Below are 26,522 nucleotides of genomic sequence, written 5' to 3'. Positions count from 1 at the left end.
TCTGTTTGTCCTTTTGTGGTCCACGGGGAGGGGGTTCTTCCCTTGTATGGTGCTGCTGCATTTTCACTGTTGTAGAGCCAGTTGTTGGTGGAGTTACTCCCAGTACACACACACCAGCGCGCGCGCACGCACACACACACACACACACACACACACACACACACACACACACACACACACACACAGCGCTTCTGCACTGACAATGCAACTCAAAGAAATTGGAAGTTACTGCAATAGCCTTTGCTCTCAGGCCTCATCTCAGGCCACGGTGACTTTTATTTCATTAGCGGGTTCCTATTAACAAATACATACATCTGTAAGAAGAATGAGCAGAAGCTACTTTAGAAAGCAAATGGGTGAGTCCCCTCAGTGACAAGTGAGAAAACCAGGAGGTATCCCAGCCGTGACTCGGGATGGACCTTTCCAGACCCAGGAGAGAGCCCCACGTCCTTTATCACATGCTTCTAAGAAGGCAGGGGTTTCGGGGGTGGGAGGGGAAGGGAGAGGAGAGAAGACTTTTAAGCAACTCTGCTGTAGCATTTTTAGCAGTGTTTCAGAATGGCAAGTAATATTTAGACTTCCTTTCCCAACCCCGCCCCCACCCCTCCAGCATGTTCGTTGGGAGATCTCTGAGTGTGAGTGTGACAAGCAAGAGGGCCCCTCTGATGGCATCTGTGGCCTCTCCAGATGCTGTATCATTGCTGCGTTATCCCTTTCTTCAATCCCATCATGCAGAAGGAATCCGTCCTCACTTCTATGATGCAAATGAACGTATGTGTCGGTGTCTGGTGTTTTCCCTGTCCTGCAAGTGGCGACGTGTGTATTAATTTTCGCTTCATCTTCTTTTTCAAGAAGCTTCCTTATGGTAATATCTTTAAAGGAGGAGAAAGGGAGACTTGTTAGGATTGGAAAATAGCTGACTACCTCGTCTCCTGGCCTCTTAACTCTCCTCCTGCCTCCCCACCCCCACAACACCCCCACCTGGCTCACTTTCAGCCGAGCTACACCTGATACCAACAGAATACAATTGTAACCTCGCCTACCATAGATCACCTAACAGCTGCATTTGCATCCAGATGCTAACTACTGCAGACTAAGCTATTACATTAAAAGTATAAATAGAGTTTTACCAGCTGTCCAGCGGAGAAAATGGCATCGTTTATTAGCCGCGATTACACTATGGATCTTCCTCTCGTGTAGAATGTCTCCTGTGGACCTGCAAGAGTTTTACCTCCTAGGTGATTCCGTCTCCGCATTTTAGGTTTTCTCACCACTGGGTGCTTTGCCCAGTTGGGGAGTTTCCTTCACTTCAAGTGAACTGGCCAGATTCTGTGGAGGCAGCCCGTTTCTTGGGAATGGCGGTAGCTTTTCCAAACATTTACTTATCTCCCCCTCCCAACATCAAATTCCGACAGCACCTTCTCCCCCCTTTCAGTGGAGCAAAAAGAATAGGACAGGGAAATTCAGGCCGCCTGAACAGTCATGGACTTGGATTTGATTTGTGAACGGTGTCACTGGTGTAACGTGTGTGATGTGTAAGCATCTGTGTGTGTGTAAGCATCTGCATTCCTCCATCATAATTCGTAAAGGTCAGTGCATAGGCTTTCTATGGGCCGGATGTCTGTATTCCGTCGGGAGCGAGATGCTCTGGAGAGGTCTTCATTTACTTGTCAAACCCTCCTGTTGTGCTGGCTTCTCCTCCATGTGTTCCTTGACGGCTTGAAAATGGAATTGTCTGGACACAAGAAAACTTTATTGATCCATATTTCTGTTTGAAAGACCAGAGATTTGTAGAAGTAAGGTGACGATTTCTTTTCCTAAGAGCGCTTACTGCAGCTGAGGTCTGCTCACGGCATAGTAAATCTCGGAGTAGGTGCTTCCTCCGGCATTGATGGTAGGTAGCCAGTGTGGAAGATTGGCCTTAGGTAGTTTTTCATCCCGTGCTGGCTCTCCTTCCTTTGCAGTGTCAGTCACCATGTCTGCCCCAGAGCTAGCTCTTGCTCCCTCAGGGATGTTGGCCTGAGCAATACTTGGACATTGGACTACTCAGTGGATTGACTCCAGGGTGCGCTGTTCTGAAGTTCATGTGGCCTTTAGACTTTAGGTTCCCAGGAGGTAACTTGTGCACGCCAGAAATATTGTTGGGAATAAGATTAAATGTGGGTTTTACCATCTGCTGTGCCTCTGAGTTTCTCACTCGGCATATCTAGAGTCTCTGTTTAACATAGGTATCATGTCCTCATGCCCTGGTGGCATAGTGGTCACATACTCGGGCTGTTGCATCGTCAGCAGTTTGAAACCACCAGCACTCCTCAGGAGAAAAATGAGGCTTTCTGTTCCTGTAAAGAGTTACAGTCTTGAGGGCTTACAGGGACAATTCTGCCCTGTCCTAGATGGTCCCTTTGAGTTGGAATTGACTCGATGGTAGTGAACTGTGCTTCTTTATTAATAATGTCATCAGGGGTTCTGAGACGATAGTTAAAGTAAGTTGTATTCGGGTAAATATACCCAGTTGTGCAAACACTTAATTTCCCTCAATAATATTGATTACATGGCAGAAGTTTGCTGAAGCCCAATGGTATTTTCCCCCCTGACGGTTAACAATTCTTGAGCACACTGTTTAATCGCTAATAGGCATCATCAGTTAAATACCATGTTAGTTATAAAGTAATGTCATAAGAATTGATTTGGACTTGGCAGTGGAGGGGAGCTCTCCCTTCAAAGCTGATGTAGATGATTAGCCAGAGTTTCAGGCAGAATCATGGTTCATATAAACTGTGTGTATTTTATGGACTTATAGCTCCTCTATATTACATGAGTGCCCATTATATTAAAATAAAAAAGCTCAGACAGTTAATTATGCAAAACACCACGTATGAAATTACCCAGCATTATTGTGCATTTAAAAGTTTCATTGATTTGCCAGCAGCTCACTTGCTGTCGGTAGAGCAATAAACAAGGGATGCTCACCTCCAGATTGAAATAGGTCCAGGGAAACAAGCTAAGGATGAATTACACCACGAAGCTCCTCTGCATTAGATCGAATCCTTAAATACAGAAGCTGCCAACAAGCAGAATGTACAACCCATTGTGATATCGTAGGACCATTTCTTTTCCCATGAATAAAGTTTATCAACCAGGAAGCATAAGAAGTAACTTGGCTCTACCACAGGAAGCAACTGCAATTCCCTACATGTAAGAGATTCTGCATGGTTTAAAAAGGCTCTCAGCAGTGGCCGCCTGCTTGCCTGATAACAGTGACACAGAATGCCTTGGCCTCTGCAGGCACTTTCTAACCTCCTACATGCTTACAACACCCCTGATGCATGTTTGCCAGGCTTCCCATTCTTAGGAGTGCCGTCTTTCGCAGTCTACATCCCCAGCAATGGATATTCCCTAGCCCCTGTCTTCGTTTTAGCAGTATGGGCAAGGTGGAGACATAGGATTGTCTACATTGAGTGTTCAACCATCTCAGTTTGCCTAGAATTGAAGGTTCCCTGGGACACGCAATACTCAAGGCTAAACCAGAGTGACGGGTCAACCTAGCGCCGGAGCAGATTTGGACAAAAAGAGTCATTGTCACCCGAGGCAGGATCTCAGCGGAGGCCTTTCTGGCCACGGTATAGTCACCAAGCCGAAGTTTTAATGCCTGAATTTCCTTTCAATGGGCAGCATTGGACTGAGGGATGTGCATGTGGATGACCTGGATGTGCTGTTTTAGGAGAATGCACACACTTGAGGGAACTGCTTCCCCATCTTCCCAAGACACTCTTACATCTCTTGTCAGCAAGGCAGGCACCAGCTCTGCAGGGAAGCTGTTTGCTTACTTTTGTTCTTGATGGACTATGTTGAATGCAACACACCAGTTTTCTGTTCAGAGACTTGGGCAGAAAGAAGCCTTGACCAAACCATTGTGATCTTGTTCTATAGAAATCTGTTTCATTAGATTGGCATCAATGCTCAGTAAAGAAAGCCTGGATTGTCCATACACGCATATGCATGTATGCATGTGTGTTTTAATCTTTCTGAATGTTTGTCAGGCCCGACGAGTCTTCCTTTACAGCGACTGATCTCCTTCTGTTAGATTAACAAGGCAGACCTGAAGATATTTCTTATTAAAAGGAAAAATCCTTTCTCTTCCTTCTCCAACTAAGCCAGTGTACCTTAATGCAATGATGATATGTTACACCCAGCGGTTGTCAAAGCATCGTATTACTGTGATGCCATAATGACACCCTGTCTCTGTAAAGTAGTCATGTTTTCTCAAATCACACGTTGCACCGTTGATTTCTGACATGACACTTCATTCGGCTGCTTTCCCTTTCTTCAGCATCCCCATGCTCCGACAATAGCAGCTGGTGCCCATTTTGTTACTAAGTGATTCACATTTTGCCACTTTACTAGGAGAGTGCAATTAGTTGAAGCAGGAGGGGGAAGAAAACCTCATTGTAAAGTAGCATGCTTGAAGTTGTAACTCGGCCTGCAGTGGGGGCTTCTATGGTCATGGGCCCTGAAGCCCCAGCTTACAGGAGATGCAGCTCTGATCTTGGGAGGGTTTTTCTCCCTGTAAAGGGTTTGCAAAAACAAGGCAAAAGCTATGGGCTGCTAAAAGCTTTTTATGTTTTAAAGTAAAATAAAAGCAAACCAAAACAGAACAACACTTAACTATCGATTCTGGTGATTTTTGGAAGGCAGAAAACCAATCCATGTAGGTTGCTACTGTCGTTCAACCAGCGAGTGGAGTTGGATGACCTTACTCTCTAATGCGGCAATTCCAGCATCAGACCGAGGAGCCAGCCAGGAACTCACTGTGCCCCCCTCTCTGCATTTGTCAGTGTTCAGGGTTCATAGCGTCAGTGTCCTTAGATGAAAAGATTTGGATATTAATTTTATATCACCTTCAGAATTTACAGTGGTGATAGGTAACTTTCCAGGCGCTTAGGGATGACAAAGAAGAAAATAAAATGGTGACTTTTTTAGTGGACATTTATTTAAACCTATTAAGGTGTCCATCACGGGTCTAGGTATCACAAACGTTTCCGAAGATCTTGCTGTAGAATAGGAATCGGAAAGTCTAAAGAAGACTTCCATGTTCCTTACACGAACTTTATATGCCATCTTTTAGTGGGGAAATGAAGTGGCAAAGAAGATCAAGTTTGGTGAACAGTTCATTCGCCAAAGTGCAGCTGTTTGAGGAGGACTCAGATTGGATTAAGGGTTAATAATAGGTCTGGGCGCCTCGGAAGCATTGCTCTTCCACTGTTCCAGAGGCGGTGTCTAAGCTGAGGGCCCGCCTGTGGAGAGGGAACCACCTTGGACAAGGAAGCTGGCTGGTGGCAGTTTAAACCCCTGGCAGTTCATCCAAGATCGCCCATTGCAGAACAATTATGCTAGCTAATTGTAATATAATTTGACGATCCACTTCCAGACGAAGTCTTTGCTTCCCACACAGAAACAAGGTGCATTCTTCTTTTCCCTTCTGAGTTTCACTTTCTTGCTCCCTCCGGGACACACACAGACACAGGGTTAAGTAACTTTACAAAAATTATGCTGTAAGTCATCTTGCAATCTGGTCATCTCTCTGGTCCTCAGCATCTAACACCAGAGATGTGTTGGGCCCTCCCCTGGACTGACCTTAGGCTGGGCTAGAAACCATGCTCCCTGTGTTGCAGTTTGAGAGCTGCAATGGTTTGAAACCGTGGGGCAGATTGTTTTGAAAAAGCTTTTAGAGAGCATTGAAATTTCCTTAGCCCCGGGAAGGGTGTTAGATCCCTCAAATATCAATTCTGTGGTCGAAAGTCAATGTTACTCTTGACACAGTTATTTCCGTTTCCCCCTCCAGTTCATTCTCAGGGCGGTCTTTGGTCGTGGGGGATGGGGCGAGAGAGCGGGAAAGGGGGCATCCCCACCCCTGGCCCCTGGAGCAGACCCGGCATTGCTTCCTTGTGTTTCCCTTTATTTCTCTTAAAGCAATAAAGCAGCTGTAACAAGGCTTTACAATAAATAATTCGCACATTTCTTGCACGCATGTTATTTATATCTGCAACTTTTCACTGAATTTAGATTTTTATTAATCTAATGTGACCTAAAATTTCTGCGTTAACAGCATAACCTGGAATTGGACCTCTTCTCTTTGGCAACAGATAAAGCCATCATGTTGAAAATGGCTCTTTCTGACAAAAAGGTGTTCTTTTGAAATAAAGTCTTATTCACTACATTCCTCTTAGAGTTAATGTGAATTTTAGTGCCTCTAATTTTAGATTGAAGTGAAGTCCAGAATAAAACCCACCAGCTGACGATTGAATTTATAGAGAGTTGTGAATATTTCAGGCTTGAATAATAGGGCTGTAGAATTTCAGAGACAGAGAGGGAGAGAATTAGGGCCCGCTATAGCTCTGGGGATAATGTGATGGTGTCTAGGCCGTGTTCATGGCAAGGAGCTAAGTAGTAATTAGAAAGTCTTCTTTCAGAGGTTCTGTTTAGGTGTCTCTGGAAGCCCAGAGGAGGAGCACTCAGTAAGGGCAGCCCTGTGACCAGGATGGAGGCGTCTTTTGACTCATGGGCAAGGTGTGGCTGTGTTGGCAGAGAAATTGACACCATGTATGAGGCTGAGCCAAGAAGCGCTACTGGGGACCTTGTGCACACACACACAGTTCTGTTGCACACAAAACGTGTTGCCTCGTGTCTGTGTGACCAGTGGGTGATGTGTTTGAGCCCCAGGAAGGCACCTTCAAAGGAAGGTCCCATCGAAACAGTGATTTCCAAAGGAAGCTGCTGGGCCAGCGGAGAGGTCAGCTCACAGGGGTAGATCTAGGGTGACTGCGCTGGGGGATTCTAGAGGGGTGGTCGTGATCAAATACTTTGAAGGACACAGGGCAAGCATGCGGGCTTATTCTGCAGAAGCTTTTAGCAAATGGAAAACTGCATTGGTGAGCTAAATGACAGGATTTTCATGGCCTTTTCCTCCCCCCCCCCAAACCTCCCCCCCACCCCCCGTCAGGACAGTGCACCTGTTTCTGCTCAGAGGGCACAATGCACCTGTTTCTGCTCAGAGGGCAGCAGGGCCGTCTTGCGAGAATTTCTTTGGGAAACGTTCCCTTCTCCACCTTATACCCCTGGTCTTGTCCAACGTCTTTTATTCCTGGTGTTCAAAGGCCATTGAAAAGGAACACATTTTGGGCCCCCGGAGGATGTCAAAAGTGCCATTTAGCATGGTGGAGGTCGAAGAGGGCAGAGCGCTTGGGGAAGGGTTGGAAAGATGGGAACACTGCCATCGACGGCGGAGAGTCCGCAGTGGAGGGCGTGGAGGGAAAGCATCGTTTCTCCTGTTGGCATTTTTGTTTCACAAAGATTTCCATTTTGTAGCCGTACTTTTTTCCTGAGCCAGTATTTATTTTAGCTTGCTACTTCTCGCCTCACTTGCTTGACTTAAAACCAACCCCCACAAATCCATGTAACCTGTCTAAGACTCTGTGCTGGTCTGGAGACCCTTCGGCTCTGAACTTTGGGGTCAGAGCCGAGTTTTAATCGCAGGCACACCGCTTCGGAGCTGTAGGACTTTCAGCAAATCTTGCGGCCCGTTAGGCGAAACTGTACTGACTGCCTCCATCACAAAGTGGTTTCAGGGATGAAGTGATCTACTCTTCATAACGTGCTCAGCTCAGTGCCCGGCATATCAGAAGCACTTGATACACAGCGGCGCTTACTGTTCCCACCGGGCAAACGATAGCGACAGAAAAGTCGTTCGTGTCTGCCAAGAAGCCTATGCAAATTGGAACACAGCACATCCATGTATTCATTTAGGGTCCAGCAGCTGTACCGTGCGTAGTAGAAGCTTCTGCCCCTGCCCATGGGTGTGCCTGGCAGCTTTTACTTTGGGGGTTTCCTTGCTTCCATTGAGCTGGCAACAACATGGACCATGATTTTGTATGAGAGAGCTGCCGGAGAATCCCCATTTTTCAGGGACCTTTAACAACACGCATCTGCCATGTAAGCGCTCGGTCACTCAGCAGAGGACTGAGTCACAAACAGGAGGGAGGCCTCGACAGTGTTCCTTAACCAAGAGTTGTCTAATTTTAGCAAGGCATGAGGAAAAAGCCCGCAGGGAAGAAAATCCAGTGTTACAGGAAAAGAAAGAGAAGAGGGGGAGAGGTGGGCAGAGGGCCGAAAGAAGATCATGATTATGATTTGCAGTCAAGCAGCTTGCGGCACCTCTCTTCAGGATGCGGCACCTCTCTTCAGGAAAGAAATGTACAAAAAGGAAAAGCAAGAAACAGTGCCTTGTGGGCAGATGGTGAAAGAGTTAATGGTCACCGCTCTGGGAAATTCCGTGCTAGAGAGAGGCGAGGCGGGCGACCATGTTTTAGTACCCTAATAACTTCTAACTGGAGTCTAAGATCATAATGTATGTGCGCGCAGTCCAGTAATTATAAGGTAATAAGTGAAGTGGCGGTGTAAGTGCTCTAAATTAAAAGGAATTCGCGGGGCTGCTGTAAGTCAGTGCCGACCGCTTGCTTTCAGACGTTGCCTTGCGGAAGGTGCTTAGCCCAGGGTGCAAGCAGGGAGCCGAGGAGAGCCATCTATTCATTACAACGCTCATTAACAGTGATGGTGACAAGGCAGCAGATGCTGAAGGGAGAGGATGCCCGTGGCTCAGCCTGGCGAGGGGCTCTGTTCTCCCGCTATTTTTTTTTTTTTGCGAGAAGGACCACCCAGCAAGATGACATTTTTGTGGATTTCCCCTTCCTATTTGCTTTCTTTGCATCCTGCTACCACTGTCGGTCAAAAAGCAGGAGGGAGAAAAGTAAGCAGAGACATGCAACAAGAACAGAAACACCATTTCCAAAGGGAAATCTGCGTGTGGAGAGGCTTTCGCCTCCACCCCCCCGCCCCCCACCCCTTTGCTCTTGACTTTCCTTCCCCAATGCTTTGCTCTTGAGACTGCCTTCGTGGAGCAGTTACGAAGTGAACATTCGCAATAAGCATTTCCACTTTTTATTTTTTGTTTTAATGTAAAGCTGAACAGCTGGGGACCTAGGATAGGGGTGAGAGCGTGACATTTATGCGATGATAAAACATCATTCGAGTTATAGTGAAAAAGATAATTGCATCCTGTTGGTTGTACTGTGACTGACTCCTCCAAATTCTCCTGAATGACCATTACCCAGTGGGATTCCCATAAATCAACTTTCCACTGGGAAGCAATTATCTAAGTCCCTCTCTCAACCATCACCTCTAGCTTCTATAGTGGGCTCTCTCAGAAGGGTCTTAAGACTTAGCTAACAGGGGTTTTGCACTACGGTGAAGCAGAAAAGAAGGAGGGCCAATTATATCTTTTCATCTTATTACCTTTTCAGAAATTCAATCACTTCTGGGTCCAACAAAGAAAGAGGGGTGATGTGTTTTTTCTAGATAAGAGAGCTAGTTTGTCAGATTAGATGCTTCCTAGTATTCCCTTTTAGCATGTGTGGTGTGAAAGACAAAGGGGACAGAGGAAAGGGACCATCACGAATCTGTCTCTCTGGATAAAACTTGATCTGTTCTACTTTGTTGAATGTAAAGTGTCAGATTCACCGACCCATTGTCAACCTGAAGGTTTAAATGGATTGTCTGAGTCATCTCTCAAACGGTACACACACACACACACACACACACACACACACACACACACGCCAATGCTGGTGATCGGCTCACTAAGTTCTGTGGGTTCTAGGATATAATCTATAATGTTGGCTAGGATCTTCTACATGCATGTTGCCGAACGGCTATGAGATAGCCATTGAAATAAAGAAGCAACGTGATTGGAGGGTATGTCCCTATGTGTCTCTTCATCAGATCAATAAAAGACACAGTAATGCTTATGGAAGCGTGCTGACAAACCAAAGTTACAGAGCTGAGGGCTCATCTGTGCAGTCTTGAAAACAAAAGTTTGCTTCAGCTGGTAATGAAATGTTGGCCACTTCTGCATGCAGAAGGTAAAGCAGAGCGAATATAAACGAAAGGTCTAGAAGCGGTGAGGACTTCACAAAGCACTGCCTTTTCCGTTGATGGATTTCGAATCCAGTGAGATGGTTCAGATATTGACAGTGGCTCTTGAAGAGCGAGGTAAAATAAAAGGAAGGGGACTCTTTAGAGCTCTTGTTTATGGCCTGTCTGTCCGCTTTGATGTCACCTCATCATGCCCTTATGCTGATTACCCTCTTGTAGAACAAGAGCTATTGACTAGCGAATGAATGATGTGGAGTCCCCAGCCCTTCGGAAGCACTCTCAAGAGCAATGTCTTTCACATGGGAATTCTGGTTTCCCCTGCCTGCCACTTTATTAGGCAACATCTTTTGGTTTCCACCTCGTTTGTTCCCTGTGTTTGACCCTCTTGCTCTCTCTCCTTTCTCTCTCTCTCTCTGTCTCTCCCCATCTCAGGCTTCTCTGCAGAATGTCAAACAAAGATCGACACATTGACTCCAGCTGTTCGTCCTTCATCAAGACGGAACCCTCCAGCCCCGCCTCCCTGACGGACAGCGTCAACCACCACAGCCCTGGTGGCTCCTCCGACGCCAGTGGGAGCTACAGTTCCACCATGAATGGCCATCAGAACGGACTTGACTCGCCACCTCTCTACCCGTCTGCTCCCATCCTCGGAGGGAGCGGGCCCGTCCGGAAACTGTATGACGACTGCTCCAGCACTATCGTCGAAGATCCCCAGACCAAGTGTGAATACATGCTCAACTCCATGCCCAAGAGGCTGTGCTTAGTGTGTGGCGACATCGCTTCTGGGTATCACTATGGCGTGGCATCCTGTGAAGCCTGCAAGGCATTCTTCAAGAGGACAATTCAAGGTTAGTGTGGGCCTGGGCTCATAACCGGTGACCGCCGGCAGTCGCGCGGCAGGGTTTTGGTTGTTGTGGTTTTCCTCTACGTCGTCTGAGCCTCAGCGTCTTACAGCTTCTTAAGTACAAAATGGTGTCCATGCAGGATGCCAGGCGGTGATTGGGCTCAGCTGCCAACACAAAGGTTGGTGGCTCCAGGTCACCCAGAGGCGCCTGGGAAGAAGCCCTGCTGCTCCACAGTTGACGAATCGACTGTTAAAAATCCTGTGATGCACAGCGAGATTCTGACACAAGTGGGGTCACCAGGCATCCGAGTTGACCCAGGTGACCACAGACCAGAGAGAGACTAGCAATGAGAATAGAGGATTTGGGAAGAAACTCCCCCTAGAGAAGAGACACGCCCCATCCAGCCATCCTCTTTCCCCTCTTGAGTCCTGCTGATGGAATGAAAACAACCCGCGCATGGTGGAGTTTTCAAAAGCATGGCTATTATTAGGGTGATGTGTGAGCAGATCACATGCAGAACAACTGCACAGGCAATACCCAGTGCTCTCCCCGTGTTTAAGACCCAATGTCGCAAATTGCTGTGGGCTCAGCTGCTGAGAAGTCGGTGGTTTGACTTCACCCGGAGATTCCATGGGGGTGCGGTGGGTGGGGGAATCTGGTGCTCTTTCGTGTGAATGACAGCCGAGAAAGCCTTAAGGGGCAGTTCATCTTTTGTTATACCAACTTTTGAGTCAAAGTCATCGAATGACATCTAACAATCACAATCCTATGACCCCACCCTTTAAATAATCAGTACAAAAGTCCCCCTGAGCATACCAGTGAAATTACATCAAATTACCAAATTACAAAATATACCTCCAAAGATGTGCCAGACACATCCCCACACCATTTTGGATCTCCAGATTTATTGATAACTTTATTAGTTCCCATATAAAAATGTAGGAAAATGACTTAAAATTGTATATGCCCTCTTTAAACATATTATCCTGAAATAGAGAACTCAGCTCATGGAAAAAGCAATTAAAAAAAAGATAGGTCCATTAATATTGCTATTAGGCTTCTCTTCCATAAATGCAGGGATTTATTCTAAACCAAACGCATGTCTCTGATCAGTAGATGGCTGCAGACACGGGCTCTTGCTAGCCCAGCTTAAGGTGCCTGTAATGCAAAGGTCCAATCAAATCAGTGGCGATGAGGAGATCTGCTAGACCAGTGAAATTCAAGGCAGATCAGCCAGTTTAGAAGGTTTGGTACCTGTTTTCTGAGAGGGGGGCAGGAGAGTCAAAATTATGAGGCTTGCTAGTTTTATGAAGTTTTGTTGAAACTGGAAAACTTCATTGGTGAGTAAAAAGCTAAGGAAGTATGTAATTCTCCGCCCCCATTACAGCAATGCACCTTACCTACTCATTCTCAAAGGTACCAAGAATTATCCCATAATAATTTCATTCAGAATGGGAAACCTTACCGCTCCCATCCGACAGCCTGATTCGGCCTCCTTAGACTTCTTTTTGTTCTTAGAATTCAAAGAACATTAAAAACGAACAGGATTTGAGTCCCGTGAGGATATCCAAACTGGCATCTGATATGGTGCAGATCAAAGAGTGCAGAATTCTTCAGGGAAGCGTGAGAGATATGGAAGCGTCACCTTCAGAAGCGTATGGTCTATTTGGAGAAACAATAGCTTCGATTGTAACAGCAAAATTGTGACTCTGGGATGACCGGGGGTACTCTTGGAGAACTTGGAAGAGGGAAAATTTATTAGCTGGAGACTCAGAGGAACGAGAAGACCTGGGCCCTGAATGTCGGGTGGGTGTAGCTTTTATACTTGATCTGCAGGAGTAAGGTCACAGCAGCTAGCGAGCTCACAGAAGCAGAATGGGCAGGGATTTCTAGTACAGCCCCGGTCAGGAGACAGGTGCGTTCCGGGAATAAGGAAGTGCATGGGGAAGGGGGGGGGGGGCTGTCGCAGTGCGTTGGGTTTCTTTTCCTAAGGTTGGCATTTCCTTTTAAGATTTTCCTTCCACTATTTAGACAAAAACTCTTTTAGCAATACTTTTTGACTTACCCTTGCATATTGCTGTCTCTTCGATCATAGCAAGGATTGAAGGTTCCCCAGGGCTGCACTTTAATCACAATTGCTGCTAAGTTCAGTCCCATTGTTTGCAGCCGCTGAGAAGCACTCCAGTCGCCCAGGTAGCATCCCATCCGGTTTACCATTGCCCCTGATCATTGTCGTCTGAAGGGACCCTTGTGGCACAAGATCAAAATCAATATTTGGTGCTTTAATAACTTGGGAGATGCATCCAGGTTTACAGTGCAAAAGAGTTTGTTAAATTCTCCTCTTTAAAATATTTTATCAAAGGACGGATGGTTCTGAAATCTCTTTTGTGTAGCTGGAGTAATCTGCCCTTCCTTTCTAAGAGTGTCTGACAGGGAGGCACTCCTCTGATGCTGTGGTTTTGACAGTGAGTTAGAGAGATGGAATTGGTTGTGCTATGTCCCACTTTATGTTTATGTTGTCAGCGACATAATTTTCTTGGTGTGTGGCCGTTAACTATATGTGTTAGACAGATTCTCTAGAGAAACAAAATCAGAATGTTAATTATATATTTTTATTTATACAGCTAGATGTATAGCATAAGAAATAAACAGTTAATTAAATTATAAAGCAGTACAAATGATTCAGTGCAACTCACTCCCGTGAGATAGTTGTGAGACACTGGCAGTCCTTCAAGTCTTCAGGGCCTCCCGGTAGTCCTCTGTAGAGCAGTTCAGGCTATCTGGGCACAGGCAGCAAACAGCAAGGCAGGTCACCAACAGTCAGCCAGATGACAGGGTCCGACAGTCCCCAGCTCAAGAGATGTAAATTCCAATGGTGTGGCGAAGCAGGCCTTGAAGGAACCGCAAATTACAGCAACACAGTCCACGGGTTAGGTGTCCCAAAGGTTGTGTAGCTTGCAAATTGAGGCCCAGAACAAGCAAGGCAGCCGCACACTGGTCCGATGATCAAAGAGGAAGAGACAAGAAAGGCGAGGCTCGCTGAGCCATTTATCCCTCCACCCTTTAATTAATCCCACGTGTGTTTAGCGGCCAGGTTGGCACAATAAACTGACTACTTCAGTATACATTTAGAGAGTTTACTTAGCATAATTTTTAAGATACCATAACTGTTTATATTAGAGTCGATATTATAGTATGACCTTTTCATAGTTTCATCTAAAGAACATTAACCAAACAAATCATGTTAATGGGGGAGTACCTAGGAATTCCTTAAATATTTTAGAGGCTATATCTTTCGGAGACTCATTGCCATAGTTTATTATAAACATTCTTAGTCCACTGGATCTGTATTTAACAAACAGTATCTACATCTATAAAACGAAGTCCGTATTACTTACCTCCAGGCATGTTTAATGGTAAAATAAGTCATAAAACCTTATATAAGATGTTTAAGCCAAAACAATAAGCGGCCTATATGCAAAGTTCTGTTTCATTTGTGAACATTTGAAAAGCAATAACTCATCACCCTATTTGCTAACTCTGCAAAACCTGAGGTTCAAAGCATAACTCGTGTCATTGGGCAGGTAAACAGGACCTTAAAGCTTATGGCAATAAAAAACCCCAAACCACAATGATTAATTGGTTCCAACTCCTGGGAACCCTTGATGCTCATAAAACTAAGCCACTCCAAACCACTCACTGCCATTGAGGTACTCCTGACTCACTGAAGCTGAGCCCTAGGTCATTGAGTCCATCCTGACTCTACAACAGACCTGCCTCTGTGCGTCTCCAAGGCAGAAAGACTCATCTTTCTTTTTGGGAGCTCATGGTAGGTTTGAACTGCTGACCTTGCTGTTAGCAGACCAATGCCTAACACAGTGCCACCAAAGCTCCTTACCTGGTTATAAACAAACAAACAAGCAAAAACCGAAAACACTCACTACCATCCCGTCAATTCAGATTGATAGGGAGCCTAGAATATCGAAAATTCAAACTATTAGTAATTTAATTTTGTTAGCCCAGTTTACACCCTCTGGGCTAGTTATCCACAGATAAGCGGTTGTTTTGGAGTAAATTGAGTAGTTCTTCATATGCTGATAAAAGGAAGAGGTTCTCCATGTGGAAAATACTCCCATTTATTCAACAAATATTTACGGAGAACCTACTGTGAGCAAGGCAGCCTGCTGGCTAGAGTTTCATCTTACCAACATTTTTATTAAAACGTGATTTCTAAGTACTTGCAGATTGCAAACATCTCCTTCCTTGAGAGAGTCACATTTTTACATTTTTGCTGAAGGGAGGTGCAGGCAGTCCAAGTTCTCTGGTCTTCAATATGCTGTGTGTAGGTCAAATGGCTATGTGAAAAGGTTTCCAACTGTGTTTTGTGCATGTTTTAAAAATCATATTGCTTGGCTATTAATAGCTATGCAATAGTTATTTACTGTGCAAGAACTGGGATAGAATAATTGGAATTCTATGCATGATTATTCTTTAGGATGCTGAAATTCTACCACGGGCTTAGCAGAGCAAAGCACAGGGTGATTCTTGGCATTGATGTATCGTGCTCAGTTTCTCTCCATATTGGAGCGAGCAAGTTTCAGGGATTTTGAGCAGGCGACAGAGATGTCACTGTCCAGATTAGCACTCTGGACTTACCCACCTGGCTCTGCTCATGGCTGGCAGCTGGGCGGCACGCGGTAAGACTACCCTGCTCGTTACATCACCAGGCTTCACACTGTGGTGCTCACTTAGCCCCCCCAAAAGGCAGTGAGGCAAATAAAGAGATTAAGTTGTGAAAGTATAATGTAATAATTAGGGCAGTGATTATAAAGGAGATTGGAACGGCCCCACCTTTTTGTGGCCAAATAGTGATCTCGATTGAACTCCAAAGGGTGTATTGTCACCAAGCTTCTTTTCCTTGTCCCTGGAAGGGGCCCTCCAATCCATTCTCATGTCTTCAGGCCACTTGGCCACTGAACTGTCCGTGTTTGAGTTCTCATCCCTTTCCCACCCTCAACTCTTGGGAAGGAAAAGGATTTCTGTGCCCTCCCTGGAGAGCAAGTCTGCCCACATCTTGCCACCCTTGCTGTCAGCAGGTTGTGCAAGTGTGACCTCTGCCCCACCACGGTCCAGCTCCTTTCAAGCAATCGATGCAGTGTCACAAGCACCCGCTGATGAATATTATCTCTGGACGAGGCCCAGGTGACACAGTGGTTCAGTGCTAGGCTGCTAAGCAGAGGGCAGGCGGTTCAAACCCACCAGCCCCTCGGCCTGAGAAAGCTGTTCCATCTGCTTCTGTCAAGATTGACAGCCACGGGCAGCTAGGAGTCCAGCTCAGTGATAGCAAGTGATTACTGATTTTTGAATCTTTATTCCCGGCTATAATCATTTCTTTTAGGATTTCTTATAAAATGTACAATACATAGAAATTCAAAAGTCAGGCAAAATTCTTCTGAAACTTTAGAGCCGGCGCATATCTTGAGAAAAGTAATGAGACTTGTTCTTCTCAAAGTCGAAAGTGGTATTTCAATTGTGAAAGGCTATTAATCATAGATTTCCGTGAAAGTCAAGGAGAAAGACATATTTTATTTATTGAGTATTTCCAAGTTATCATTGAAAAACTATTGAATTAGGTCAGCACTTAGGTAAAAGTCAAAGTTTCTTCTTCTTCTTTTTTTTTTTTTTATGCTGACCCATAACATCCACTAGAGGATTTTTTGACAGTTCTTATTACAATGACAGCACTGGTTCCACTTTCATTTCTTAATTTTTTGTGTGTGATATCATTCTTATTTTTTCTTTCCAAGTTCCAGTTTTGGCCTTTTCTTTAAGAGTTTTCTCTGGACTCAGGTTAGAGAGTCAGAAAGAGAAAAATATTTTTATAGGAAAGAATTAAAAACCCATTACAGTGACCTTTTTATTAAGTCTTACACAGGGCAAAGACACGACGCAGACAAAAACGATTCACCTGCACGAGGGAGACCAGCGGCACGAGACCACAGTGATTTCCGCAGAGGAAAAATATTAGGAAGAAAAGTTAATATATATTCATTATTGAATATCCTGAACACTAGCCCACTGTGGTTTTTGATTCTGCCTAAAAGTATGGGGAGGAGATATCTATATATAGATATATATCAATCGTTCATTGCCATCGTTGATTCAGACTCATAGCAACCCTATAGGACAGGGTAGAACTGCCCCTGTAGGTTTCTAAGACTCTAACACTCTTTAAAATAATTTTTGGTGATAGAGATGTGACCACGTGATCACAAGCAAGGATCACACAACATTAAAGGCACAGCCTTTTCTCCACGGTAGTTCCCCTTCACAGCCAGCAACATGTCTCTCTCTTTGCTCCTCAGCCTCTCCACCGCATGGTCTCTTGGCCTCTGGTCTCCATGGGCTAGGAAGCCAATCTGCAGCTCTGTCTCACAGTCTCATGGTCGTGGCATTGTCCCTCTGTTTTGTCTCATGGTCTCCTTGCCTTCGCCTCTGGTCTCAGGCTAGCAATTTTGCTCTGTCACATGCTCCGTCCCTGCTGTGGTCTTGGCGTCCATCATTCTAGACAGTTTGAGTGTGCTCCACTCGTGGCTTTTCTTGCAGTGGTCCTGGGGTTTCTCCCTCTGCTTCCTGAGTGGTTCTTTCCCCAGCAGTTTTATTGGCAGGTTACTTACAATATCATATGATTCAATAGTTTAATTGTTCATTCCTATCACGGAGAATTGTACATAGCCCCATATCAATTTTAGACCATGCCCCCACCCAAGATTCTTAGTGGAAGTAGAAAGCTTCACCTTTCTTCTGCAGAGTGACTGGTTATTTCAAACTGCTGACCCTGTGGGTAACTTAGAGTTCCAAATATATATATACAACATGACGTGAATCCATCTGAACTGCTTATTGTCATGCTTGAGATAAAGAATGATTTTCCTCCCTACTTTAAAAGGAGAAATTATATATTTGGAATCACCCATTTTCTTTTCTTTTGGGAGCATATTGGTGATACTATGGGCTTGCGCTTCATGTAAAACCCAGTTCAAGTCTTGACCATATTAGCAGAGAGGTTGAAATTCTTCTATGTTGGTGATGGTTCCATGAGCTGAACCTGATTGCCTGGCCCATTCAAATGTTCATTCTAGTATTGACTTGGTAGATCCTGATAATATGACTGGCTTACTTTAGTAGTGGGTAGTTCTTCTAGTCTATCGCAAAGAGTTGACCTTGCTGCTAGCCCAGAAGGGCGTGTAACCTTGCTCAGCTCACGTCTGCCACACTTTCTGTGACCGTGAACCCTCACCAGTGCCCATTGCTGCTGAGGGCACCGATGGGAAATGTGCCTGGCTTTCTTTCCTTTTCCTTATTTACTTTTATGGTGATCAAGTTTTTGCGTGTTTGCTTTCTGTGACTGTGGCTGGGGTATTGGGAATATGGATTCAGAAAACAAAAAAAAGAAATTCACTGTCACAGAGTCACTTCCAACTAATAACGACCCTACTAAGTAGGGCAGAGTAAATGGCTTTAATGGAAATAAAAAGCCTCATTTTTCTTCCACAGAGTAGATGGTGGTTTTGAATTACTGACCTTTTGGTTAGCAGCCCCACATGTCACCACTATGCCACCAGAGTTCCAAAAGGAAGCCTGAGTCTTGAACATCAAGTCCCCGGTGGATCTTCATGTGTGAGATAAGCGAGATGAAGAAATAGAATGTGTTAGTGGTGTGAAAAATAGGAGCTTCCCTCTTGAGAATTATGTCCTCTCAGGATAACTTGTGGGGTCTGGGACTTGAGCACACATAGACACCCATGTACCATCTCTGGAAATATCTTAAAGTTATAAATCAGGATAACAACTACTAACTAAATTTTATTTTATTCTCTTATTGGACAGATATACCTTTAGCCCTATAATGCCGAGTGTGGCGTTTTTGTAACACACACACACACACATACATATATATTTATAATACACATTCATAACTATGAAAGTGAAGAATAAAAACAAAAAAAATTTCCCCCCCTGAAATTAAAAATTCACGTGTTACAGGGTTAAGATAGCTTAAGAGGTCAGCTTTGCACTTTTAATTCAGGCTTCCAGGAATTTTATGTCAGAAAGAGCCAAGAAAGGGAGTCCAACCTTATCCTCCCATTTCTCCTCCACATCTACAGAGTGGACACTCCTGCCCACTTGTTCAGCCCCAACCAGCCCTTCCAAACAACAGCCCTCAGGCCATTGCGCTAGCCTTGCAGACGCACACCATGAGTCCATGCCGTGCAGTCTGCCTTCCTCAGGATGGACTGCAGGAGAGGCCCTCTCAGCCCTTAGAACTTGGATCAGGGGTCATTTTTTAGGAAATTATAGGGACCTGGGTACTTAGGATCATGCACTGTAAAGAGGATGTCTCCCACTGTACTTGGCCTCTGTGACTCTGCCCCTTGGACACCTTCTTGAAAGACAAGACCTGCAGGAAAGGACCATTTGTGTCTGGGTCTGAAAGTAGCCCTGATAAGAATATTGCTCTCATCGCAAACATGGCATCAAAGATTGGTCACGTGCCTACAAGCCGTCTGCTGACCATGTATAAGCGTGGCCCTTGGCAATGCTCCTGCGAGCTTCTTTCCCCTGGGAATTGCCTCACGCTGCAGCGCGTGGCACGGTCCTAGAAGATTTGGCCAATTTGATGCCTTTTCTTTGCCATTGTATGTCGTGCCAGTCTTAGTAGAATGGTTACAGTGCTGTGGGAAATAGCAGCTTAGAATATCTGTGCCTGCATAGCATAAGAGCCTTCCAAAGGAGAGTAATTACTTTCTATAGAGCTTGCCTAGTGGATGGAGAGCAAGAATGGCCCCAGCTTGTAAATGGAATTATATGTGTTTATAAGAATGCCTTGGTTTATACTTTCTGTCACTGCCCTGGGGGTATTCCAAGATTGAAATTCTTTATGGGAGTAGAAAGCCCAGTCTTTCTCCCGAAGAGCTGCTCGTGGTTTTGAACTGCCAACCATGTGGATTGCAGCCTAAAATTATCATCATCATCTACCAGGGTTCCTCCAGTTTATGCTTTAATATGTTCTAAGATGAAAATCTGTACCTTAGAACTTGCTTCTTAAAGCTCAGTTGGCTTTTCTTTCCCTTATTTTTTATTTGTGTACGTGCATTTGATATTGTTTTCCTTCTCACGTTCAAAAATCACGAATCCTGCCAAATAACAAATGGCAAATATCAGTAGGTCTCTGCTATTTTAATTGTCAGGTTCTGTTTTTAATTTTTGTAATCAAAGTTAGTATTGTAAGCTTTTGGTTGATGGCAAAGATGTGTCATGTAAACCAGTGTCCTAGGAGCATCAATTGCAATTTCTTTTCTTTCCATTCTGACAGTGAATCCATGGATTTTGAGACAAATGGCCAGTGATTTATTTTCTGTGATTTATGCTGGCTTTGTGGAATTGGCCCACATTGTCATCGCCTGGAAAGTGTCATCGCCTGAGTCAGTGGTCAGCACTTTTCGTTAAGCATCACATAGTAAATATCTTAGGATAGTTAAATCTCCTAAATTCTCTGTCACAGTAGTGTCTGTTTTCATTTTAAACCATTGTAAAGTTAAAAACATTCAGAACTTAAAGTCGTACAAAAGCAATCCCGGGGCTGGGTTTGTCCCGATGGTGTGAGATGGTGTCCCGAGTCTGTGTGAACTACACCAACACGCTCTGCTCTCCCCTGCTGTCTCCCTAGCGGAGTCCGTGGATACCCAGAACTTTACTCCTCTGGACTTCCTTGGCAGCTTTGCATATGTCCCATTTACTTAAACGAAGACCAGCTTCTGTCAGGATACATTGTTTAGTCTATTCTCTCATTGCTTTTAGAATATCCTGCCCACCCAGGGGATCAGAATTTTCCAGTCTCTTCACTGTTTGCTTATTAAAAAATCAAACTAATGCTGATGTATCAGTTCTAACTCATAGCAACCATGTAGGACACAGTAGGATTGTTCCATAGGGTATCCAAGACTATAAATCTTTGCAGGAGCAGAGAGCTCTGTTGTCATCCTGTGGAGTGACCAGTGGGATTTAAGCCACCGACCTTGCAAATGCTTAACCCATCGCAGCACCAGAACTCAGTTGCCTGTTTAAATGACAGCTACACTTCTGTGGTTGACACATTAACACCCCGACCCCCCACACACGCAGAGTTGTCCCTCCACATCATGGTAATTGGTTCCAGAACCCCTTACAGATACCCCAAATCCACTGATGCACAAGTCCCTCAGATAAGAATGGCATATCATTTGCATATAATCTACTCGAAACCTCCTGATTAAATCATCTTCTGACGACTTAGCATACCTAATACCATGCAAATACTCTGTAAATAGGACTTTATGCTCCATTGTAGTCTTTGAGGGCTTGCTTCGACCACTTAATTGATTCCCTTCCCCGCTCCCCCCCTTGGATATTTTGAACCTGTGGTTGGTTGCCTCTGAGGATGTGGAATCGTTGGATGTGGCCCACCGACAGTATCGCAGCTGGCTAACCACAAAATAGAATCAATGCAAATTAAGATAAAGTAACATTTAGAGTGGCTGGAAAAGTTGGAGCTTTTGTATGTACAAAATCGGGGTGATTATTTTTCAGAGCTTAAGCTGCTTGATTGATCTTTAGTCCAGGAAGAGAAAATAGAAGAAAATGTAATGATCCCCGGTATATTCTTGTCCTTCACATGACAGTTTCACTTGACTTGTGGACTCCAGAACGGCCAGCATCATTTACATGTTTATTAAGCACATAGTATTATGTTACTGTATTTTGAAAGTCATTTAAAATCAGCATATTATCTTAACTTTTGACGCTGAGAGTATATTTTCCAGCTGAATAACACTGAGAAAAGACTTCTCCTGTGTAAGGGATGTGTGCCAGCGGCTATAAAGGAAGACAGGAGTTTGTTACGGGACTTTTAATACCATGCTAAAATGTCCAGCAGTAATTCACTATCAGCTTGTACAGAGTTCACTTCTCTAGCAACGTCTTGTGCAAAATGGGGGACCCTTTCTCTGATTACTTTAAGATGGGTGGGAGGAAGTTGTAATGTTTTATATTACTCCACTAATGTTTGCCTACGTTTGTTTTTTAAAACAGGACATCTTTTAGTAGTAATATCACTAATTTAAAAAGTGTAATCAATGAAATTCATAAATGGATACACTTAGTTTTTTTTTTCCCCCTACACACAGTTCTGTGTGCTTGGTAACTGAAATTTGAGGGTATGTGATTTTGGCACTGATTTTACTCTGATGTGACTTATATTCCAGGATTGGGGTGGGTGTGGGATATGGGAAGGATGTTATTCTGGATAAGCCATCTTGCAGCTTGTGCTGTCATTCATCTGTTTTTGTACATGTCTGTGCTCTTTCATAAAACCCTCTGCACTCAGAAATGGACTCCCATTTTTCATGGTCACTTTCACTCTGTGCTCGTCCTTAGAAGTAGCCATGTCTAAGGAGAGCTGTCAATCAGGAGACACTGGGATGCGCAGCCCGGTGTTTCTCTGATTCTGTAGCTCTTCTTGACCCATCTGGGTCACCTGTATCTGCTTTCGCTTTCCGGCCTAAAGGAAGTCTTTGCAGAAGCAGCTCTCTCTCACTGTGTGTGTGTGTGTGTGTGTGTGTGTGTGTGTGTAATTCTCTTTTCATAGCCTGCCTCTTGCTAAAACCCTATTGTCAGTGAGGCAGTTGGATTGGCCCTTGGCGGCCCCATGCGTGTCAGAGTAAACATGTGCTCCCTGGGACTTTTGGTGACTTTTTTTTTTTTTAAAGAAGATTTCCAGGACTTTCTCCCTGCATGCCTCTGGGTGGACTTGTCTATCCAAATGTTTCCTTAGCAGCTAAGCATGTTAAGTGTTTACACCACCTGCGGACTCTCTGCCTCAAATTACACCCCAAGTACAATACATCCCCTCCCCACTTTTAAGTGCCCTGATGCGAAGGAAACGCTCACTTTTTGTGTATGCTTACATCTGAAAGACTTCATGAGGCATTTCCTCTAGGTCTCATAAAAATGCTTTCTACTTTCTTGCTTTTTAGCTAGGTGAATTTTTACCTACTTCTTGGAAAACAGATGTGGCTAATACTTTGCATATATATAGATCTCTGCCCTTTCCTCCGAAGGAAGGGCACCCTAATCTCTGTATTATCTGATGGGGTATCTTGTTCTTTGACTACAAGAAAACCCCGCCCCCAGGTATCAGTGCCCCTGTTTACACTCCAGTGCATTCCTCATGAGCTCTCTTAACCCAAAACCAAGTGATGGCAAGTCAGGCAAGCCAGGAAACCAGCCACGGCTAAAGCACTCCTCCCCAGTGGTTCTTCCCTGGGCTGCCGACCCCGTGGCCCACAGCGGCAGTCCCACCCTGTTGTATGGGTCACCATGGGTTGGAAGTCCTACTGTACACAGCACCACATTAAAGACCGGAGGACAAAATAGGGAGAATGGTACTTGGTGCTTTATTGTTTTCAAAATGCATTTTTATGCATTTAAAACTACTACTGGATTGAAACCCTCCCCCCAGTGAACTCAAAATTGTTTATAGCTAATCTTTAAAAAAAATTTTTATATTAATAAATCTTTTTATTGGGGCTCATACAACTCTTATCACAATCTGAGCAAAGCACCCTTATACATTCATTGTACTCATCATTCTCAAAATTCACCTTCCACTTGGGTTCCTGAAATCAGCTCGGTTTCCCTTTTTCCCCCCTCTCCCTCCCTCCCCGCTCCCCCCTCCCCCCTGGTCCCTTAATAGTTTATAAATAATTATTATATCTTATCTTACACTGCCCGGCGTCTCCCCTCACCCACCTCCCCATTGCCCATCTCCCAGAGAGGAGGTTACACATAGATCTCCAAGATTGGTTCTCCCTTTCTACACCCCCTTCCCTCCTGGTGTCGCCACTCCTACCACTGGTCCTGAGGGGTTCATCCATCCTAGATTCCCTGTGTTTCCAGATCCCTACTGCACCGCTGTGCATCCTCTGGTCTAACCAGGTCCGCAAGGTAGAATTGGGGTCATGATAATCGGGAGGGGAGGAAGCGTTCAGGAACTAGAGGAAGGTTTTGAGTTTCATTGTTGTATAGCTAAATCTTATTGGAATTAGAATGTTCACCTTCAAGTAGGAAATTTCCCCGACCCCCCTGGTGCTGCGTGGATTCCCACTCATAATGACCCTGTACAGGTTTCCCCGAGTCTGTGATTCTGTGGGAGCAGACAGCCTCATCTTTCACCCATGTAACAGCTGGTGGAGTTGAACCGTAGGCTTTCTGATGGCTTTCAATGCCTAGCCAAGAACTCTTTCAATGCCTAGCCAAGCTGGTGGAGTTGAACCGTAGGCTTTCTGATGGCTTTCAATGCCTAGCCAAGAACTCTTCCAGGGCTTCTTTTGCAGTCTAATATAGTGAACTACTGCCATCAAGTCAGTCTGTATGAGCAGAAACCCTGTAGGACAGGCAAAGCTACAGAAAAGGTGGAATTGCCCTTGAGGTTAGCAGTTTCAAACCACCAGTTGCTCCTGGCAGAAAGATGAGGCTTTGTACTCACATGAAGAATTAACAGCCTCAGACCCCCACAGGGGCAGTTGTGCCCTGTCCTTATAGGGTCACGGTGAGTCAGAACTGAAGACGTGGCCGTGGGGTTTTATTTAGTTTTGAGCTTCTGTATCTTTATAGGAGCAGAACGCCTCATCTTTCTCCTGTGGACTTTACCTGCTGACCTTATGGTTAGCACCCGGAGTGTAACCCCTACACCAGCAGGGCTCTCAGTAACGGAGAAGTAGGAAAGACAGCAAATGAGTGATGAGTGTTCCATGTCTGAGTTTCTTGTTGATATGTGGGCTACAGTTTTTTAAGTTCTAAGAGTACATATCTCAATATGATCTGTGAATTCCTGAGGGGAAATACAGTTTTTATTAAATTTAAGTTTGGGAATCTGTAAGAAATTGTGGGAAATAAATAATAGAGGTGAATGAAATGAGGTGATTTTTGTTTTGTATTGTTTTTCTTGATCACGTCAAGCTCAGAGTAATGATTTGCAATGATTTGTGTGACATTTTGCTTGATACACGTAGACGACGTCTTAGAAGTCACGAGATATGCGCAGTAGTATTAGCTTTCTTTTAAAGCTGCTACTAATGACATCTCAACAGCGTTAGGCCTGAAGTCATTTGTCTTTCACGAATACAGTCTTTCAAGTTTTACGACCAAGCAAAATCAGGAAGAGTGCTCTTAGTTTTGAAATCACGTTTGTGTATAAGATGAAGTATGAGCTCATATTTAAAAGGAATGAAGTTCAAACATGTGTGTGAGGTTTCCGATCCTGCCCCAAACTTGACAGTCTGGCGTCTTCCTTTCTCCTTAAGGAATGAAGTGGGTCGATGCTACAAATTGTTGCTTTCAGTGTCACGGGATCTCGACCGTGCTCCGTTGTAACAACGATACACGTTTTGTTTCATAATATGCCACACGTTGTTTGAGTTATTTGTGTGAAGTATTTGATGAAATTATTTCATCACTCCAATAAAGTCAGGTCTAGCATTTTTATCCCATTAGAGATAGGGCACTTGAGCCACAGGGAAGTAATTACTTGAACAGCATTTGGCACCCAAGCAGTCTTACCCCAGAACCTGGGCCCTTAATTGCCGTCACTGCACAGCCTGGTATATTTAAAACATCGACTCATTCGTCACTGAATTTTAATTTGTCCACCGGCAAAGATGTGTACTAGGATGTTTAAAGAAAATGAAAACCCAGAATTAAGAATAATCGAAGAGTTTTAAGCAGGGATTGCAAATTTCTATGAAAGAGAAAATAAGCTTAAAAACATTGACTTTTAGAATTCTTTTCTGAAATACCCTAAACATGAAGCCTGAGAGTTCCACTTTCCCCAGTTATCACACCTGTGTTCATCGCCGTTCCTGGTGTTTATCTGAGCACATCCATGTCTCTACCCATGTTTTGTTGGTACCCTGTGAAGGAGTCTATCAATGGATCTCCATCTCCCCTTGCTGCCCTGCACTGAAAAATTTCCCCTTCACTCTTATTATTCTGGCTTCAGGAAGGAAGTGGCCTATGTCTGCCCTTGTTTTGATGTAAGGATGATTGTCCACCTGCATAAAATTTCTAATTACAAGAGGGCCTTTTTACAGAGTCTCTTTTATTTCTTCCTCGCCCTCTCTTTTTTAATGTTAAGCACTTGTCACAATGGAAGGGAAAAGTACATGATTATATGAATGGATTTGGTTTTGCTTACGCTGTGATGTTCTTTGGAATTAAATCTCATTTTATATAGGCTCGAGCAAGTTTAAACGCACTTTACAACTTGACTCGCTTCATAAACACAGAGGGAATCCTTTGTAAACCCTTCTGTAGAGGCCCTCGTGGCATGGTGGGTTATGAGTTGGGACCGGGAATCCCATGGTCAGCACACAGCAACCCTGCAGATCCACAGGACAAGAAGAAAGCTACTCCCGTAAAGAGTTAGTCTTGGAAAACCATAGGATGCAGGTCCACTCTGCCTGGTAGGATCATGATGAGCAGAAGTTTTGAATAGTAGAACATTTAGTACCAGGAAATCTTAATTCGCTTAGAATTTCAAACTTAAAATCTTAAGATACCTTGAAAATGAATTTGAAAGCATCTCCCAGCTCT

At 44.4% G+C, this 26,522-nt stretch overlaps 1 protein-coding gene across 4 annotated transcripts in view; it reads left to right on the top strand.

The window, feature by feature from the left end:
• Positions 1-26,522, top strand: part of ESRRG (estrogen related receptor gamma) — a 256,355-nt gene that overhangs the window by 40,451 nt on the left and 189,382 nt on the right. Inside the window, exon 2 of one of the 4 annotated variants that reach the window (XM_075540577.1) lies at positions 10,420-10,835. In XM_075540577.1, the coding sequence (XP_075396692.1) occupies positions 10,420-10,835 (416 nt within the window). Of the gene's footprint in view, positions 1-10,419; positions 10,836-26,522 lie in introns of those variants that run through there. The other 3 variants (XM_075540580.1, XM_075540578.1, XM_075540579.1) reach the window with 3 other exon arrangements.

The sequence above is a fragment of the Tenrec ecaudatus genome, chromosome 1 (assembly GCF_050624435.1).
Source record: "Tenrec ecaudatus isolate mTenEca1 chromosome 1, mTenEca1.hap1, whole genome shotgun sequence".
Classification (NCBI taxonomy): Eukaryota; Metazoa; Chordata; class Mammalia; order Afrosoricida; family Tenrecidae; genus Tenrec; species Tenrec ecaudatus.
The sequence above is the reverse complement of the archived record's forward strand: the minus strand, read 5'-3'. Positions and strand labels throughout refer to the sequence as shown.